The sequence below is a fragment of the Pteropus alecto genome, unplaced genomic scaffold (assembly GCF_000325575.1).
Source record: "Pteropus alecto unplaced genomic scaffold, ASM32557v1 scaffold45, whole genome shotgun sequence".
Lineage (NCBI taxonomy): Eukaryota > Metazoa > Chordata > Mammalia > Chiroptera > Pteropodidae > Pteropus > Pteropus alecto.
The window spans coordinates 8,351,750-8,373,325 of record NW_006442491.1 but is presented as its reverse complement, the minus strand read 5'-3'; the positions used below and the strand labels follow the sequence as shown (position 1 = coordinate 8,373,325).

Below are 21,576 nucleotides of genomic sequence, written 5' to 3'. Positions count from 1 at the left end.
ATGCTACTGCAGTAGTCCAGGAGTGATGAAACTTGACTCTAGACATGCTGAGTTTGCGTATGATGGATCTAAGAAGTAAACTATGTAATAAGCAATTGGAATCGTTTAAGGCATGAAAAGGGGGGTAGAAATATAAATTTAGATTCATCTATTTAAACAAAGTTTCATTAAATGGGTGCTATGTTAGGTGCCTTTGGACAATGACAAATTCTGGAGCAAGGAGAAAAGAGCTCCAGTCTACCTAGAGGAGAGCTAAATTAGTGAAAGTGGATATGAAGTTATTAACTGAATGCAATCATGCAATTCCCAACTCTTCTGGAATGTTCTGTTTATTTAACCAATGATAACTAAGCAGGTGCTTTTCTAGGCTCACTGTGACATTTAAGCAGAACAAAGCAATGATTCTCAAATGCTGGTCCAACATTACCTATTCATGCAGATTCTGATGCAGTATATTGAGAGTAGAGTCTCAGAATCTGTAGTTTTAAAACTCCCCAGATGAATCAAATGGTCAGCCAGGTTTAGGAAACACTAGAATAAAGAATCTCTTAATGAGAGGATCAAGGAGGTTTGAACAAATTCCATGTTGCCCACAAAAATATATTAGAGAATTACCAAGCTGGAAAGAATCGTGGTAATTATCTGGTCCAGCATGCTGACTTTACTGCTGAGGAAAATAAAGTCTAGAGAGGCTCCATGTTGGTCCAAGGTCTCTGGGTTAGTTAATGGCAGACCTAGATTAGAAGGCCTAGTCCACTATACTCCATCTCTCAGCCTGTCCTACTCCCACCACTCCTTAAGTAATCCCAGCCTCAGGTCTTGAATTCTAAAATAGCTCCTGACTCTTCATTCAAAATCTTCTAGGCTGATTAGGGAAGAGGTGACCCAATCAAGCCTTCAAAGATTCACTAATAGTTTTCCTTCAACCTAATTATTTGTTTTTAATTATTGATCTCTGTGTGTGTGTGTATACATGCACACATACACAATTGTCTTTTTATGCACTGGTTTATTCTGTTGGTCTTATAGCTATGCATGTGTCAGCATCACTATGTGATGGGTCAACTCAGGTCACTAGCGCATGGTAATACCATATGAGGATATTTAAAAGTTCTGACTTAGAATCTAATGCTCTTAACATCACAGTCTGAGCCAATTCCCAGACAGGAAAGCTTCTATACAGTCCCTATTAAATTCCATTCACTGAAAGTATTTCCTGTTAGGAAAGCTACAACACAGTGCCTTCTACACTATATACAAGAGCAACTGAAACTATTCCAACAATAATGAGGGAATGCTCCTTTTCCCCTCCACTGATTGCATTAAACACTAAAATTTAAAGGAGGTTCTACAGAGCTGTTGAATACTAAAAATTGAGAGAAGATTTATAAGACTGACAATATCTGAAGTCAATTTATAACAAGCCTCCTGGAAAACCACAGGTTCCTTCCATTACAAAATAAAAACAGCAGTCAAGATTTGCTAACCACTCAATCTTGCCTCAATCTTATCTCACTTATAACTTTAAGAGTCAGTATGTATTTAAGGCATAGCTGAGTGTGGGTTTAAGGAAGACTTGGGAAGAACCCCAACCTACCAGCTTTTGAATCTTTATATGAGAACTTAGACGTTTTTCCTGAAACAAGGGGAAAAAATACTGCAATTGCCCAACTATCAGGGGCTGAGAGTTCTGGATTTAGGTAACTGATTAATTGACATAAAGAACTGCAAACCATAAACAAGTAAAGAATTCCCATCAAGTTATACTGCAAAGGAATTCTCATCAGGTTCCATTACCTATCTAAATGTATGAGGTGGTGGTAATCTGATAATACATTTATTTAAGTCATTGACCTACCTACTTATTTATATGTAAATTCTATAGGCTTATTCAGTAATCAAGATAGTCTTAGGTAAGACAAAAGTAACTTTTAAAATATTACTTACGAGTCAAATAATTTCAAACAGAAGATAAGCATTCCATGGGATGGATTTTTAGTTTTATGAAAAACCTTAAATATATAAAGTATATTTCTTTATGTAAAGAGGAGTCAAAGAAATTTCCTAACTTCTTTTTACTCATATATCTATACATTAACCATCTTCTTGAGAAACACACCGAAACTCCAAATTGAGTAAATTTCTGTAAAATACTAATTACTCCTTTCTCTACACTTATAATGCACAGATATGTACACAGTACAAATAGAACAATCTGAGGAAAACATGTTGTTTTGTGTGCATTTATTGTCTTTGATCTTAGCCTACCTCTCACGCAAAAATACAGTGATTTAGTATGATACAGTTAAGCGTTTACATAATAATTTCAAGATGGTGGATAAAAGGGAAAAATGTTACCCACAATATACTTCAAAAGAATAGAATATATTTATATGAAGCACACAAAGCAAGGCCCAACATTTCCTTTCTGAAACATGTGGCCAATTTGATGTCCCTATGTGGTGGCTAAAGAACACAAAATTAAAAGTTGTAGCATCTCTTTAGAGTGGTTTTGAACACACAACATTGTATAAAGCATTGCAAAATTTTCTAAACTTGTTCATTAGAAATTAAAAAATGAAAGATATCCACACAATGGAAAAGGTCTGATTATCTTTCATTTCACTACCCTATATAAGAACTGCTTTACCTAAAAAAGCAATGAAATTAATTGAAAACTTAAATTACTTCATAAAAGTGGTGGGAGGAGGCAAAGAATTCTATGTACATTCAACTGTAAAATCTGTTATTAAAGAAAAAGACATGGAAACTATTTCAACAATATGCTTGTGAAAAATGAAGAGGAAAAAAAGGTTTGAAACATCAAAAATGTTGAGATCAAACAATACCCTCAACCTCTTTTAATACTCTAAGAATAAAAGAGTCCCTTCCAGTAATATCCAGGGCTAGCTGTCTGAAACTGATATTTATGAAATCTAGATTATGGTGTGCATTGAGTCTGTTTGTTTTCCCTATGTGAGCATCTCCTCTTTGTAGAAATTCAGTCCTGTGGCATAAGCCAAGAACAGCATTTGGCCAACAAGATAACCACTTTATTCCAAAAGAAAGGTTTCCTTATTCAAACATGATAAAGATTAATACCAACACAAGTACCATTTCCTTTTTGTATCAAAACAAAGCAAAAAATAAACTTAAAACACGTCATCGCTTCATCACATATACCACAAGGATTATTGGTAAATATTCTAACAGCAATGAGAGTCCATGGCAATACTGCCAGAGGAGACCCAGACACCAATTTGCAGAAATTACAAAAGCCCATGTTGAACTACACCATGAATATGTGACCAGCAAAACTCAGTCAAAGGAAACCACAGAACAAACAGTTGTTTCCCTTACAGAAACACAGTCCTCACTTTGCCTAATTCCAATAAATATGCATTTTAGTTACCATAGCTTAGTTAAATAATACCAGTCACTCAATAACATGGTTCAAATTTCAGTTACCATGGTATATTAACTATAATTGCCTAAAGTACAAACTTCACTGGTAGCTCTTGAGCTCACAGATCACTACATAAGCATCAGGTGGTCATTGTGATCAGTAACTTATCTGTTATTTCTTCTGAAGTCTGTCAGTGATGAGTCACTGTGCACAGACAGCAAGAGTGTAGCTGTACTGCCTCCTTGTCTTCCACATGGAATTTTACGAAAACTGATAATCAAAAAAGGGAACCAGCCAACAAAGATGAAACTGAAGCAAAGAAACAAAAAGTGATGATGTTGGAAGCTAAATGCTAATAAAAAATATATGAAGTTATAGAAGAAATGTTCGACCGTGGGAATGTTCGACAACGCTACCATTTAAGAGACTCTAGACCAACAGTCAGAGAAACTCAGTGAAGAAAAACATATCAACATAAATAAGGAACGTTGTTGTGACAAAAAGGATGAAGATATCCAAGAAGAAGTGGCACTGGCAAAAAATTTGACTTGAAAGAAACTCTGGGAGGTATTTTACAACATGGAAAGAACAAAGGATAAAATGTTGAAAGCTAATTCTAAAACTAAAAAGGAGTTTGACAGTTCACCATGACATAAAAAAATGCTCACTCCATATCATAAGTTATATGATAAGAAAGCAAGCACTGTTCAAACTCTTGACAAGTTCTTTTCCACACAGAAATAAAACACTTTAATTCTTAATGCTTTTAATTTAGTGCTTTAAATCAGTGTACTAAATAAATATTAGTTTTACTTACTTTTGTTTGTTTTTTTCTCTATCCATTTATAACCAATAATATGAGTTTTTAGTGTTTTGCCAAAATAAAGGTCATAGAACAAGCATAATTTTTTGCCAGTAAGACCTCTTTGCACGGTTGCAGCTTATCCAGTCATTTTTATGGTCCAGCACTACTCTGCAAAGTATGAACTGTTTGTACACCATAAGGAAAATAAAAGGATAAAAGAAAAATCCATAAGAGGTGGGTCCTCCCAGAGAGGGGAGTGGAACAGAGACTAAACAACTATAATTTATATTACACAATACTACAGTTTAGTAATCTTTTCCATCTCCAGTATGTCTTCCAAGTTACACATGCACAAAAAAAAAAAAAAAAAAAAAAATCCATGGATAAAAGAAAGGAAAAACAAACAAAAAAAAAAAAAAAAAAAAATTTTCTCTAAAAAAAAAAAAAAAATGCATGGATGAAACAGAGAAGCCAATTACTAAGAATGGACATTTATTAAGAATTTATATTCCTCATCTTTTAATATATTTTAAAATCCATAAATCCTGAAAGTCAAGACAAAATGTGTTTTTATTTGATTCATGTGTAGATAGATTAGCCACTTAACACAATATTGGTTTACAGTAAAAAGGGACATGTTAATTCTGGAGAAGGAGATGAAAAAGAACTTTCTCAATTTCTGCTACACACTGCAAATTACATACCTAATAACCACAGTCCTTCTCCTCCTATGACAACAAAACCTATTTTGTTTGGGAAGGCAATGTGTCCAGTAGCAAGCCATGAGCTAAGAGATAGTAATTAAAACAATGTACTCAATTTCCTAGGCTCCCTTGCAGCCAGGAATATCCACGTGATCAAATTGTGCCCCTTTTCCACTACCCTCCAAAAGGTAACTACAGAGAAGCCTACTGAAGGAGATTCTGAACAACATTTGGATCCCAGGTAAATAGTGACAGATACATCTGGCACTAGTCTCCCCACTCCCCACCTTCTCGCCTTCTCACCTTGAATGTAGATGTGACATCTAAAATTTTAAGAGCCATTTACATGCATAAGGCAAAAGGCATGAGAGAAAGGCCCAAGAGAATCCCAGATATGTTGGCCCTAGCATCAGTGAAACTATAAGCAACCACCAGCAACCAACAACCTCTAAACTTTTTATTATTCAGCAGAGAACCAGGAAAAAGGAGGACAAATATGCACTTTCTAAGCCATAAATCAGATTTTCTATTCTGTACAGCCAAAGCATTCCATGGATTAACCATTCTTATTTTAAATCAAGTCAAATGTAAGTGTAATGTCAAAGACTAAGGAAAACAAAAGCACTCTAACTTATTGAATTAAGAAGCCGATTTAATATTCATCTTGCTTTAATTTTGATTTCTATCAGTACTGTTACAATGTCCCTATAATCAATTGCTTTTTCAAAGAAAAATAAGAAATAGCAATGCAATAAAAATTTCTAAATTTACCTACTTTATTTACAGTATTGACTTACTCAATACTGTAAGGAGTATTATCTTGAATACTCCTTTCAAGATAATATTTATCTCCTTCAACACTAACAAAAAATGTGAACATTAAGAAAGCTACTAAATGCTCTATTCTTTTTATTATATTTACATATCCAAATCACGGCTTCTTTTATTGTAGCCACAACAAACAGTACTACCAGGCCTTAGTCAATGCTGGCTAACCAAACTATGCTGAAACTGTACACACAGGACAGGGAGAGAAAAACTAAATACAGGTTGACTTAGAAAATAGCTGTTTGTCCTTTCCTGTCATATTTCTAAAAATTACTATACTTCCTCTTAAAAATTATAATTTTTTGCCCAATTGGTTCATTATCTGGTGTCCTTTTCTTTCTGGGAGCATGTTTTATTATCTTTACTATTAGAAACAAGGTCCACTAAGGTTATACAGCAAACATCTATAAAATGAAGCCTCTGGCCAGCATCCTTCCTTAAAGGCAAGGGACTGTGTCCCAGTCATTTTGGTAGGCCAATGTCAATCACAGAGCTTTGTATACATTAAAGTTCTTATACTCTGGGTCTTAAAACTATTTTTCTTTCATTTAAGAAGTCTAAAATACTCCATTTGAATCATGCCTGAATTCAACCTTTCCACCCACCATGACCTACCTCCTTGACCACCCTTCCTTTCTCCATTACAAGATTCCACACGGGGTAACTACTTTAGGCAGCAGTTTTTTGTTTTGTTTTGTTTTTAGGCTGAGTGACTTCAAAGATGAAGGCCACAGAGCAAAGACTATGGGTCTAAGTCAGTGACAGCCACTAAGCACTTGAACATCCATGATCACTTTTGTTTCTCATAACAGCCCTGTTAGAGAGCAGAATATCACTATTTGCATCCAAAAAATAAGAAAACTGAAGTCACAGAAGTAACTGACAATGGTGCTGTCTCTTGACCCTTTCTCTCTCACTACTCCATGGCAAAATTTCTCAAAAGAATTCTTTACCCTTGTTCTGCCTGATCAACTAACCCACTCCACACTGATCTATAATCTACTATATCATAGAACCGTCCTTATCCAGGTCGACAGTCTTCAGGTGCTAAATTCAATAACCGGTCCTCTGTTTCCTTAGCTGTTTTCTCAGTAGCACTTGACTCAAATGATGACTGAAACACTCCTCTCTTGACTTCTTAGACACTCTTCTGCTTATGCTTCTGCCGCATTGGCTGTCTCTTCTTTCTCTTTTGCTGATTTCTCCTCCTCTCAACTTGTATATGTTGAACTGGCCTAGGGTTCAGTTTTCAGACCTCTATCCACTCTCGCTCCTAAGTGAGCTCATCCAGCCTCATGTATTCCTTTTGATGCCAATAATTTCCAAATGGGAATCTTCCTCCTGACCTACTCATAAGCTTCAAACCCATGTAACCAACTCCACAGTTAATCTTTCCTCTTGCCATATCAAACTTTTTATTGGAATTCCTCTTTACCGGTATGAGGAGTGGTTGGTTGAAATTTTCAAAAGTTGAAAATTCTCTCAGTGAAGCAGAGAATCAAAAAAAAAAAAAAGAAGAAGAAGAAAGAAAGGAAAGGAAAAAAGAAAAAGATATATACCTTAAACATTTTCTTTGATTTAAAACACAAAGGTTCATTCATTAGCCAATCTTTTCATATGAGACCAAAGCTTTTTGTTTGAATGTGGGTCCACAAATAAATGTTCCACATCATCTTTCTTGCATAATCTATAACAGTGAATTGTCCTATAATTTCAAGTTTCATTTTATCTAAAATACAACAAGCATGTAAAGACTCTAACATGCACTCTGAATGCAGAATGCGTCTAGATTTTTGACCTTTTTCAATCTATTACAGCTAGCTTGTTCATACTTAATTCTATAGCAATTTTTTATAAACCAACTCTATTTTTTCAAATGAGTTTTAACTCTCTTAGTTTTTAGATAATTTTATATTTTTAAAATCAATATTCATCAGTGTATAGGAGACCTAATGAATTATGTAATTACAATGATAAAAAGAATGAGCATAACGAAGCTCTTGGTGACATATAATTCAACTGAAAGAAGCAAAGGAAATGGCACAATAAAAGATAATCTATTAGCTTGAGAACTGGCATTAGATAATATGCTTTATGGCGAAAATAGAAAGCACTGGTATTCTGAGTTCATTAGGGTACATAGGCTAAGGAAATTCTTGATTTCCATGTCCCACTTTTATCACCATGAAGCTATATCTTCTCCAGCCCTCCTCATGTCAGTAAACGGCAATACTCAATTGCTAAGGCTAAAAGCTTTAATTTCTCTCTCTTCTTTACCAATATCTAAGGCATCAATAATTCCTGTCTTTCCAGGAACTCTCAAAACATATCCTAGATATATTTACCTCTCTCCATTTCCATCCCAACACCCACAATCAAAACTGCCATCATCTCCTAGCTGTAATAACTTTATAACTAGTCTCCTTCTATGCTTGCCTCCTCCTTCAATTCATTCTCCACAGAGCAGCCCAAGAGAATTTTGTAAAATGTGAATGAGAAAGCATAACACCTCTGCTTTTAATTCCTCCATTTAACTCTTTATTTATGGAATAAAATTAAAACTCTTTGCCATGATCTATCAGATTTTAAAGGAGCTAGCACCTACGTACCTCTCCAGCTGCATCTCATACCATTCTCCCTAAGCCCACTCTGCTTTAGGCACACTGACCCTTTTCCCCATTCCTCTGATATGCCAAATCTCCACCAGGGCCACTGCATATGCAGTTCCTTCTGCCTGGAACACTGTTCCACTGACTCTGCATAAACTCACTTCTTATTTTTCAGATGTCCCCTCAAATGTCATATGCCCTCAGAGAAGTCTCTGTTGATCATCCTAACTAAATGCCTTCCATCTCTCACATCTAAGTTACTCTACATCACAACATCTTGTGGTTTTTTCCTTCATAACAGTTACCAAACACAGTAACTTTCTTACTTTCAATTACATGTTTCTGTCTCTAACCACTAAAATTTGCAAACTTTCATTAGAGCATGGATTTCCTCCATCTTATTTACCACTGTTTTCTTACTACCCAGCTCAGTAGCAAGAATAGCTGCTTAATAAATATTTTCTAAATAAAAAAATTAATCTTTTGTATTAGACCAGCTGAATATATCCTCTATAAAATCAAGTGATATTTCTAGGCATAAAATTCGTAAACTGATGTCCATGGGAAAAAAAAAAAAAAGAATGTTCATAACAGCTTTATTCGTAATAGTAAAAACCTAGAAATAAACAAAATGTCCATCAAAGAGAGAATGCATAAAGAAATCATGGTATATTCATGCTAGGAAATATTACTCAGTAATAAAAAAGAATGATACAAAAACAGTGATGCAATGTCTTAAAAACATTTTGTGAAAGAAACCAAACAGAAAAAAAAGTACATTCTGTATGATTCCAATTACATAAAGTTGAAGAGCAAGACTAAACATCTATGGTGATAAAAATCAGAGCAGTGATTGTCTATAGAAGGTGGAGATTGGCCGGGAGGAAGTGTAAAGGAACCAGACCGTTCTATGTCTGGATAGGTATATGGGTTACATGGGTATATACATTTATAAAAATAATTAAATCGTTCATTTTATGCAAATTTTATCACAATATTTTTAAAGGACAAAAGTCCTAAATTTTCTCATTCAGACATCACAGGGGATGCAAAAAAACAAGAAACAAAAACCACGCTATTATCCACTTTCACCAAGATCTGCTTTTAAAATGTTCATTTTCTTCCTAACTTCCTACTCTTTCTCTGGCAGAAAAATTTAAAGGTTTGGACAAAATTTTTAATTAATTGTTTAATGTGACAACATATTATAGAAATACGTCGCTATGAAAGATGATATATTATACATTTATATATGAGTGAACCACATAAAACAATGACAGAAATCATGAACCAGTATATAAGCAATTGTAAAAAAAAACTGATCAAAAAGAATATTAATGAGAGTACAAAGCACATCAAATGACTGTAGCATGAGATACTTATCATGAACTGTGTGCTAACAAATGCCCCAGCCAGACCAAGCAAGAATGTTGTAGTTTTCAACTTCTTTCCACCCTCAAAACACCTAAGAAATCCCACACATAGACTCATGATATCACACTGATGTGTGAAATGCAAACAAAGGATGTGTAACAATAAGAAACAGAGACATGGAATTAGAATGTATTAAAAAAAAAATCTACATAAATCCAATATATACATTTCCTTACAAAACACTCTATTCCCCACACAGCCATGTTAAGAATCACTGTCTAAAGCTGCAAGGCCCAAAACAGTAGCCATCAACCACATGTAGCTACTGAACACTTAGAATGTGGTAAGGACAAATGAGATACTAAATTTTTAATTTCATTAAAATTTAATTAATTTTAATTTTAAAACATATTTAATTCAATTATTGAAAAGTTTTAAGTATGTTTGAAGTAATTTGTTATGTAAACTACTTTTTCAACTGTTATTTTTATGAAATACAAACACAGACCAAATATTTCTAATGAAAATTCAGTGTCATAATTGAGATGTGCTACAAGGGTAAAATACATATTGGCTTGGAAGACATAATACAAAAAGAGAAAGTTTAATAGCTCACTAGTAATTTTTTCATTGGTTATATTTTTTAAGTGATCTTCTGTATTTACTGGTTTAAATAAATTATTAAAATTCATTTTATCTGTTTCTTTTTACTTTTTTAATGTAAATATTAGAAAACTTAAAAGTACTTATGTGGCATGCATTATATTTCTACTGGATCAAACTATTTTAAAGCTTATATATCTATATGCAGATTAAAGATAGCATTACTATATACATCAATGATTAATATTTCAAATACCTCCTGACCTTTTCACTTGATTGTCTTCTTTTCTTTAGCTGAATGAAATCTGTTTCCACCCTTTCTGCCAGCTCTAGTTTCCTCTTGTTTCTTTTAAATGCAGCTAAACTGAATCCTATAAAAAAGAACATTAAAAATGACATTTGATAAATATTAGGGCAATGGGGCAGATGAGATACCCTGAAGAGCCTTCTCAGGACGAAATCCTTAAGAATAGTGGGTAAAGGGTCGAAGAAGTCTTTTCGATGTATGCTGAGGTAGTAGGACAATAAAGAAAATAATCTAAGATTAAAGAAGTAAGAGAAAGGTCAAATACAGATAGACAAGTGAGTCCTGAAGGTAGATGCTACTCAGGGGCATCTGCTAATGCATGCCACCGCCAATTTTGGTTTTGAAGGTCTCCGTGCCTAAGGGACAAGAGATGAAACCTGCAGACAATGCAGTATGAGGAAACCTGTTGGAGATTATCCACAAAAAAAAGGAAGGAACCCCAAAGGGTGATATGTCCAGTTAAAGAAAAAATTAGGGATGGCCACCATATGCAAAGAAACAAGAAACTTACAAGTCTCAGCCTTGGATATAAATATAAGGGAGGAAAAGTCTAGATAATTCATGACCAAGAAGGGCATTGTGATAGGTTTAGAGAAGAATTCATATTACCTGCATAGCCTGTGGGGTGGGGAGGACCTCAAAAATTATCTCAGTGTGCTAATGCTTTAAAAAACTCGTAAAACAAATGCAAAAATCTCCCTGGAAAAACACATCTTAACTTACCAGACTTCAGAGAATTCCCATGTTTCACAGTTAAAAAATTTTTTTTCACAAACCACATGATAAATAAAGCACCAAGACAAAAAGTCAGCCAAATATCAGAAAGCAAAATTCAACTTAGACCTACAAAGACCTCAGCTACTGGAATAATCAGATGGAGAATATAAAATATGTTTATGCTCATAGAAATAAAAGATACTGAAAATATCTTGATAAAATAATCAAGCAGATTTGTAGAAGAACCAAATAGAGCTTCTAAAACTAAAAAATATAACAATTAAAAATTTAAAACATGTAAGTTTAAACAGCCAATTAGATTCAGCTGATAAAAGAAAATTATGAACTAGAATATAACATTGAAGAGATGACCAAAGTTTTCTGATAATAGTAGACTATATTATTCAGAGAAACTCTCCATCTGAATATTACTAAAAATGTTAGCTAAAATATGAAAAAAACACTACTTTAAAAGCATTAAAAACCTTATAAATAGTTCCAAGCTAAATTCTGGGGATAAACTGAGAACTAAAGCTATTAATAATGCACTGTGAAAATGTGCCAACACTAGTACACATTAGTTTGGATAAACAGCATCAAAGAGAGACATAAGTCAAACCCATTAAAAGTGGGAGTTTTAGAGGAGACATATCTCACAAGAAGTTATGGATTGAAAGGGCTAATATCCTCAAATAAAGTGTATTCAGGCAAGATTGTCTTAGGAGAAAGAAAAGAACAAGAACAAGAAGGAGGATAAGAAGGAGAATGGGGGAAATTGGAAAAAAAAAAAAATGTTTGCCTGAGAAGTTTTGGGTTGACTGGGGCCTTTGCATAGATTTGCAAACATGTGGCCTGAAGAGAACATTAAGCTTTGAACTAAGTTTAAGGAGATTCTAATTAATAGTATGTGAAATCACAGAAAATATACAGTGATCTCTGCCCCCCGATTTCTGGCAAAGAGCTCTTAAAACTCTTATAATTTCCTAAGTGGTAAGAGTACTATGATCATCATTTGTTCTAATATTTTGTCTTTGACCCCAGTTCCTGAAACACAGCTCCTAAATCCCTTGGAATTTCCTGGATGATATGAATGTCTTTTGTTCTGATGAGGCAACTGTTTGTGGGCTTCTGAATCACTTCAGGATGGGACTGGTCACCAGAAAAACCAAGCCATGATTAAAAGCTTGGGACTTTCAGCCCCATTCCCATCCTCTTCCCCTGAAGAGGAGAAGGGGACTGGTAACTGAGTTAATGAACAATCATGCCTACATGATGAAACCTCATAAAAATCCCAAAAGTACAGGTTTGGAGATCTTCTAGGTGGCTGACCACATCTATGTGTTGGGAGGGTGGAGCACCACAACTCCATGAAGACAGAAGCTCCTGTACTCAGGACCCTTCCAGACCTCACCCTATATATCTTTTAATCGGCTGTTCATTCATATCTTTTAATATCCATTGTAATAAACTGGTAATCTAGTAAGTAAACTGTTGTTCTGAGTTCTGCGAGCCACTCTAGCAAATGAATCAAACCCTAAAAGGTGGACATGGAAACTTCTGATGTATTGTCAGTCAGAAGCCCAGGTAACAACCTGGGCTTTCAACTGGCATCTAAAGCAGGGGAGGTACAGTCTTAAGAGACTGAACCTTTAACCTGTAGGGTCTGTAACTCCAGTTAGTATCAGAATTAAACTGAATTATAGAACACCTAGATGGTATTAGAGAGTTGCTTGGCATAGAAAACCCACACATGTAGTGTCAGAAGTGATGTAAGGAGTTCTGAGTAAAGGAGAAACAGTGTACACACACTTGGCAAAAGTAAAAGCAAAAAATAATATCTGGAGAAAGACATTTTCATCCTAGGCCATGGGTGAATCTACACAAATAACTATTCAAGGGTAATGATAAGCATATAGTCAAAGATAACCACGTACAAAGGAAATGAGGCACCAGGAATGAGAACAAGTAGAAAAAATTCCAATATAGATCTCGGATATTAGAATTACCAGGCAAAAATATTAAATGAGTATGCTTATAATGATAAAGACTAGACAAAAAACATAAAATCATCTATATTTCATACTATAAACTAAAATTACAGAATCTTTTTTTAAAAAAAAACATAACTTCAAGAAATGGAAAAACGAATAATCAAAATTAAAATTTCAATATGCATGCTTGGTACATGACAGAATATTAAAAAAAAAAAAAAGGAATTGGTAAATTAAAAGACTGATCAGAAAAAGTTATCCAGAATGCAGCTGAAATAGATAAAATGATAAAAATCACAGAAAACAAAAAAGTTTAAGGAACAGAGAAGATAACGTGAGGTCTATTTTATATTTAATCAAAATTTCAGACAGTGAAGGTAAAAGAATGGAATATGGGTAATATTTTTTAAGATTGGGTAACGATTTTTCCAACATGATAAAAATCACTAATCCACAGATTTAATAATTCCAAAGAATTTCTATAAATTAAATTAAAATCATAAAAGTTCATAACAAGATGCACTAAATTAAAGGAAATAAGAACAACAACAGAAAAATCTAAAAACAGCAAGAAAGAGAAAAGAAAGATTACTTTCAAATAAATGGTCATTAGAATGATAGCAGTCTTTTCAACAGCAAAAATGAAGCCTGAGACAGTGGACTGATAACTTTTAATGTGCTAATAAGAAATATCTGCTGACTCAAAAACACTATATCCAGTGAAAATACCCTTCAGAAATGAAGGTGAAATAAAAATAGTTTCAGATAAATAAGAATGAGCAAATTCATCACCAGCAAGACCAGTAATAATGAAAATACTAAAAAGTATTCTTCAGAAACAGGAAAAATAATACAAAGTGAAAGCTCGAAGACAAAAATAGTAAGGGAGGGGTGGTGTTAGGTACCAAAAAAGGTTAAATATTTAGGCAAATACAAATGAAAATTGATTTTAACAAAATAATAATTAGTGTCTTGTAGTGTTTTAAATACATACATACAAACCTTAAACTATAAAAACAGAAGTTAGGAAGATGTTAAATGTAGTTCAATCAAGAATTCTATGGCCCTTGCATTGTTTGAAAAGTGGTAAAAAGTATTTTCTAACATACATCCATAAGTCAAGTATGCATGTTAAAATCTCTAGGTTAACTCCAATGAATGGTAAAAGAAGGTAAAATAAACATAACAGAAAACATAATAATGGAAAATTGTCATAAAGAATGCAAGAAATTAGATAAAAGGAGGATAGACTACCATGTGAAACAAATAGAAAGCAGAGTAAAAGGTTAGATTCAAAGCCAAACATATGAGTAATTACATTAAATGTAAATGGACTAAATGTACCATTTAAAATACAAAGATCTTCCCTCCAAAAAAAATTTTAATAAATATGTGTTGCTTCTAAGAGACACATCTTAAATATAAGAACACACAAAAAGATTGAAAACAAAAGGATTGAAAAAGATACACATGAAAACCCTAACCAAAGGAAACTATTTTAACTATTTTAATATTGACTAAGTAGACTTTAAGACAGCAAGCATTATTAGATATAGAATGTCATTTCTTTAAAATAATAAGGTCAATTAACCAAAGTCTTACATAATAGAATGTCATTTCTTTAAAATAATAAGGTCAATTAACCAAAGTCTCTTGTGGGACTATTAACATATATGCAAGTAAAATATATGGCAACTATTATCAAGAGAGAAAAATAAAAGTGTTCTTAGGTCCTTGCATGATACAGTATATGATAAATATGAGGAATATGGGGTTGTTTTAACTTTACAGAAAAAAATAGCATAATTCATTAAACTAACAAAGTAACATCCTCTTAATAGATAAAAACAAAACTCTGATAAAATAAGATTCATTTACAACTTTTTAATCTTGGGGAAAAAACTCCCTAAAAATAACATGTAGCCATAAATTTTCAATCAAAAACATCATATTATGATGCCCACTATCATCACTTCTATTAAACTGTGTACTAACAATCCTGTGTCAGTATAAAAGGAAAAAAAATATATAAAAAGATTCAAAGGGAAGAAACAAAACTATCCTTTTTCACAAATGATATAAGAATCAACAAGAATCCACAGATAAATTATATGAATGAATAAGTTTAGCAAAGTAGCTGTATACAAACATATGTGTATATATAAATGCACATGTACATTATATATGTATGTATCTACATATATGTACATATATATGTATATGTATATGTGTATATACATATACATATATATACACACACACACATATATGTATGTAAAAACACAATTACATTCATTGGTAAAAACCAATTTGGAAGATATTTTGGCATCATCTAGCAAAGATTAAGACAGGCAGACACTATGATCCAGCAATTCTACTGCAATGCATGTATCTAGAGGAAGTCTACTGATATAGAATATACGTACAAGAAAATTGGTGGCCTTGTTATAATTCCAACCTAAAAACCAACACAATTGTCCACCTGTAAGAGATATGTGTACTAAAGTTCAAAATAAAGAGGTTAAAAAAGCAAAATAAAGATATTAGTTATAGTACCAACCAAAGCTGCAAAATATCTAATGATAAACTAATCATGATGAACAAACAAAACAAAACAAAAAACTCGTAGATACAGACAACGGAATGGTGGTTACCAGAGGGGCAAGGGGGTAAGGGGAGGATAAATATGGTAAAGGAAATGACATACATGGTGACGGAAGAAGACTAGGCTTGAGGTAGTGAGCATACATAGACAATATAGTTGTCATATTATAAAGTTTTACACCTGAAATGTATATGTTATTAACCAATGTTATCTCAATAAATTTAATTTTTTAAAAATGTAAATCAGATTTTTAAATTCATGAAATGTAGAAAACCAAAATAAAAGATAATTATAAAATTTTATAAAACTTTATTAAAAAACAAAAAAAATAGTCTTGAATAAATCTTTTCTGGATCAGAAGACTCAATATTATTCACCTGTCAATGTTCCCCAAATCGGTGTAAATTAATCAAAATAACGGAAATATAGAAAAGTTACCCTAACATATTATTTTTAAGGTTAATCAAGAAAATTTTAAATAAAAAAAAATTTGTTAGAAAAATTAGCTAGATGCAGAGTTGTCCTTAAAAGAAAGTCTAAAAACAATACCAGAGCAATAAACTAGAAATGGACCAAAATTTTTAAAAAATTAACAGAAGTGATCGTCAAATCCAGAAACGAAGTCATGTATAGTCTAATGGAATTGGAGAATAATAGTGATATTTCATTCCAGTAAGAAATTGATATGTTATTCAATAAACTGTCTTGGCACAGTAAGTTGTCTGGGGAAAAATTAAATTCCTACATTATGCTACACACAAAAAAATGAAATCTTAAATTATTAACAATTTCAAGATATAAAAACTTTTTCAAAAGACCAAAAAACACAAAAATATAGGCATTAATATCAGTCTTTTTGAGAAAGACTGATTATTTATTTTGATTGGTTTTGTTTTTATTTTAAAGTACAAGATTTTCCATAAAATGTTATCAAAGTCAGAATCCAGCATAAGGATAACTGACAGATACAACTATATAAAATTTAAAATGTCTATAAGACAAAAGATATCATGTACAGAGGTACATGATACATGACATTTAAATTTTTTTAAGTATATGCAAATAGTTATGGGATATAGGATATGATTAGTATCCTTAAATCAGAATGGTCTGATACAAAATTAGTAAGATAGAGCTAGAGGGAAGATGGCAGTGTAAGAAGCACCAGGAATCCATCTTCCCACCTAGACAGCGATTGGCCTGCCAGAATCTGTCTAATGTTAAATATTATGGAACTCTGGAGTCAATAAAGGCTTGTAACTTCCAGAGAAAGGCTTAGGTGTAAGTAGTGGTTAATTTGGGTCAATTTCAGTTCTTAGTGCATGTTATCTTTCAGAGTATCCTACTTAAAAGTAGAAAAACTGTAAGAATTCAAGTAAGCCAATAGAAAAGAAAAAAATAGGATTCCTTGTGGAAGAATCATGCCCATAAATTAACAGGATAAAATAATGTCCCTAATCTACTCTTCACTTAAAGATATACCTCAGTTCTAATCAAAGCATAAAATAGCTGAAAATTAGGAGGGAACAGATGCTGGCAACTTTGTAGCACAACAATTTAAGGTCATCCTTTACCAAGAGAAAACAAAATTATTTTCCTTTCAATTTCAACTTTAATGAATCTTCTAGAAGAACTCAAAAGAATGTACAAGCTCTATCCTAGACATTCTTAAAATTGAATGCACATTGAAATTACCTATAAAACTTTAAAAACTTCAGATGCCTGGTCCCATCTACAGAGTTGCTGGTTCAATTGATTTTGTGTGCATCCAGGGCTTTAGAATTTTTCAAAGCTTGCCAGAGCTTCTCATGTGCAACCAAAGTTGAGAATCATTGCTCTAATGGTTATACCTCACTTCAGACAGGATCAATCACTAAAATCACTTTATCAGTCAATGCTGAAGAGCTAGACTTATTAAATTCTGATGAAAGAATATCATCAGGATCATTTTCATATCCAACAAACTAATAATAGTAAGAATTATCTATTTTTTTAACAGTTAACACACAATTGTTTCGATGTTCCAGAAACTGGAGTAAGAATTCTTTATATCTCAAGTAATCACAGCATCTCTATAAGAAAAGTTTTTTGGAGGTAACCTGCCCACAAAGGTAACACAAAGGTGTATGCCTCTAAAACCTATGCTCCAAGCTACTACATAGTCATTAATGGCAGCTACTTTACAAAGCCATGCTTCTCAAAAGTAGACAGATAATTAACCTCTTAGGAGGGAATCTAGCAAAAGCCAGCAAAACAATGCGCATTCTCTGAGTCAGCAATTTTATTTTCAAATTATCTACCCTAATAAAACACATATGTCTAAGGTGATATATACATGAATATTTTTGGAATCATCAATGTAAATGGCGAAAACCTAGAAACAACATGAATGCCCACTAATAAAGAAACAGCTAAATAAATATGATAAAATGCTAATCATCAGTATGAAAATTAAGTGATCTACATGTATCAACATGGGTTGACTTCAAAATATAGTTTACTGACTGACAAAAATATTATAAGTATCATATCATGATATTGCTTATTTAAAAACTTAGTAAAGATATTATAATACCATTTGTCTAAAACTTAACAAAAAGAATAATATAATTTATTTTATCATTTGTTTAGATAGAAAGGAGCAAATCAAACAACTTTGGTTACTGGATGGTAGAGAGATGGGGACTGGAAATGGAAATAAAGAGGAAGTTTATGTTTATGCAGGATGCTCAAATTTTTAAAAAGATAACATATTCCTGTACCACACAATTAAAAAGTAACAACAATAATGTTTAAATAATCAACTCGCTTTTATATCAAATTCATAATTGCTAGTTTATATTTTATTTTTTATTATTTACATTATTATATTTGTTAATAGTACATAATTACAAAGCATAGGTTCTAGCTCCTGGTAATGAAAGAGTAAGTAACTTGTATCAGACTAACCCACAGACCAATAACAACTATAAACTCTGGATGGAATTTTTCCAAAATTTTTAAAAAATATTTGAATGCAAGTGACAAAAAGCTAGCATAAATGAGAGAGTATTCAACCACTGAAAGAAAGAAAAAAAAAAAGAACACTGGGTGAGCTCCACATTCATACAAATTTCACCATGAGGCACTCTCCACGATGTGAGATGCAAAGAAAATATATCTCAAATAGAACACTACAGTCACTGGCCTGAATTTAGGCTCTGAAGCAGTTGGAAACTGAGGGAGGAATCCTGGAACAGAGGAAGCCACAAGAGGAAAAGCTCCAAATCTATGTAAATGTCCCCTGAGATCCATGCATGAGGCCTTAACTGTTCATACAAGGATGCAAAATTCCACAGAGTTTAGTGAGGAAAAAACAGCTAAAAAGCTGACAAGAGATTTTGGTAAATACTCACTGCGAGAAAGACAAAGTTTAGAGTTTTAGCCTTTCCGCTGAAACCCCAGAAAGGCCCTATCTTACAAAGAAAGACCACAAGCTAGAACTAAGGAAGTGATTCCAGTATTAAGAGCAAAACTAAAAAAGACTCATGTTAACAAAGGCTAAAACCAGACTGTGACAACATCAAAGTTACTCGCAAATAATTTAATTACATGCTAGGACAAAACTCAATCTCGATCAAAGATAACAAATCCACAGTCTCTAAAACATATCATCTATAATGCCTACATTGCAATAAAAATGGTTATGAGACGGCTGGAAACATGGCGGAGTGAGAGATGTCCCCAGATCTCTCCCCTTGAAACAACAATAAGCTGAACATCTAAAACTCAATAAAAAACACCCAAACTGCACACCAGCATATCTGAGCGTAGGATCTATGCGTAAGAGCTATCACAGGTCAGAATCCCAGGTGTCAGGCAGTGAACTGGGAGAAATAAATAAGCTGCCTCTCGCAGTGGCTGGAACTCTCTGTAGGAGGAGGGGGAAGGGAGAACAGCAAGTACCATGAACAGCCCTGCCTGGGAAAGCAGTGAGCTCCATGTGGCCGACAGCAGGGCCAAGTCATCAGGGCGGAAAGCAGAGAAGCAGGACAGCAGAGAAACAACAGTTGATTTTTACCAACCACGGTTGCAAAAGTGAGGCTAAGCCACAGTTCCCAACTCCCAATCCCGAGGGCCCCTCCTCCAATATCCTCTGAGACAGACCACCAGGGAGCCCCAGGGGAGCCTGAGCAAATGCTACTGAAACTGTCACTATTTCTGACAGGGACTGAGACTGAGGGTAGCGAGCGTAATTAAACATCTACAAGAAAAAAAAGAGGGGGGCATTATTAAGGCTTTATATAAAGCAGGGATCCAAGAGGTTTAGACGCCACCTACTGGAAACCAAAAGAAAAGGGCCTTCTTTGCAACAGGCTAAAGAGACACCTGTATATAATAAATCTTTCTGAAAAAAAAAAAAAAGCAAAATACACTTGATTAATGCCCACGCAGAGAAATAGTCCATTAAACACCATGAACAACGAAGGTGACAAAGCATCTCAGAAAGAAAGAGAAACACCTCCAGAAAATAAGCTTACAGACATAGAAATAGTCAACTTAAATGACAGAGATTCCAGGATGGTACTTCTTAAAAAAAAATTAGTGAGTTCCAAAACGAGTCACATCAACAATTTCAGGAATTGAAAAAAAATCTAGATGAGCAGAATGAGTTCTTTAGCAAGGAGACTGAAACCCTCAAAATGAATAGAATTAATCTTCTGGAGATGTAAAACACACTGCAAGAGTTAAAAAATGAAATAGCAAGCTTGGGAAGTAAGAATCGACCAAATGGAGGAAAGAATCAATGATATTGAAGACAGAAATCTAAAAATAAATCAGAAGAAAGAAGAGAGAAACCAAGAATTAAAAATAATGAAAGAGAAATACAAGAACTAGCTGACACCATCAGAAGAGAAAACATAAAAATAATGGACATTATCAAAGGCGAGGAAAAAGAACAGGGACTAGAAAGCATTTTTGAACAAATAGTTGATGAGAATTTCCCAAATCTAAGAGCTGGAGCTTGGAATTCAAGAAGTCAACGGAACACCCAATTATCTCAACCCAAAAAGGCCTTCACCAAAACACATTGTATTAAAATTATCAAAAATCAACAACAAAAACAGAAATCTCAGAGCACCCAGGGAGAAGAAAACAGTAACTTATAAAGGAAAACCCATTAGATTATCATCAGACTTACCACAAATCTTAAAGCCAGAAAAGAGTGGAATCAAATATTCGAAATATTAAGTGCAAGGAACTACCAGCCCAGAATAATGTATCCAGCAAAGCTCTCCTTTAGATATGAAGGAGAAATAAAGATCTTTCCAGATATACAAAAATCGAGGGACTTCTCCACTACAAGGCCTGCAATACAAGAAATACTGAAAGGGGTCAACTCAGCTAACCAAAATGACAAAAAAAAAAAAAAAACTACATAATTAGGAGTAACATGACTATCAGGCAAATAGGAGAGGAGGAGTGCAACCCTTACTAAGAACAGGGCATTATAACCTTAAACAATAAGAAGAGATTTGCTATAGCAAGATAGTAATGAACGTTCAGCATGCATAGGGACAAATTGAGACGACAATGACTGAAAAGAGGAAGATTCAAATATCCAGATTTACAAAGGGGAATGGAGA

General features: G+C 33.5%; 1 protein-coding gene across 6 annotated transcripts in view; it reads right to left on the bottom strand.

Moving 5' to 3' along the window:
- The window catches only part of TASP1 (taspase 1), a 221,724-nt gene that overhangs the window by 141,986 nt on the left and 58,162 nt on the right, over positions 1 to 21,576 (bottom strand). For all 6 annotated transcript variants that reach the window (XR_003043153.1, XR_003043152.1, XM_015596858.2 and 3 more), the window contains one exon: positions 10,594 to 10,700. Coding sequence is in view for 4 of the 6 variants with exons in the window: in XM_015596858.2 (XP_015452344.1) it covers positions 10,594 to 10,700 (107 nt within the window). In the remaining 2 variants the exon portion in view is untranslated. The remainder of the gene's footprint in view (positions 1 to 10,593; positions 10,701 to 21,576) is intronic.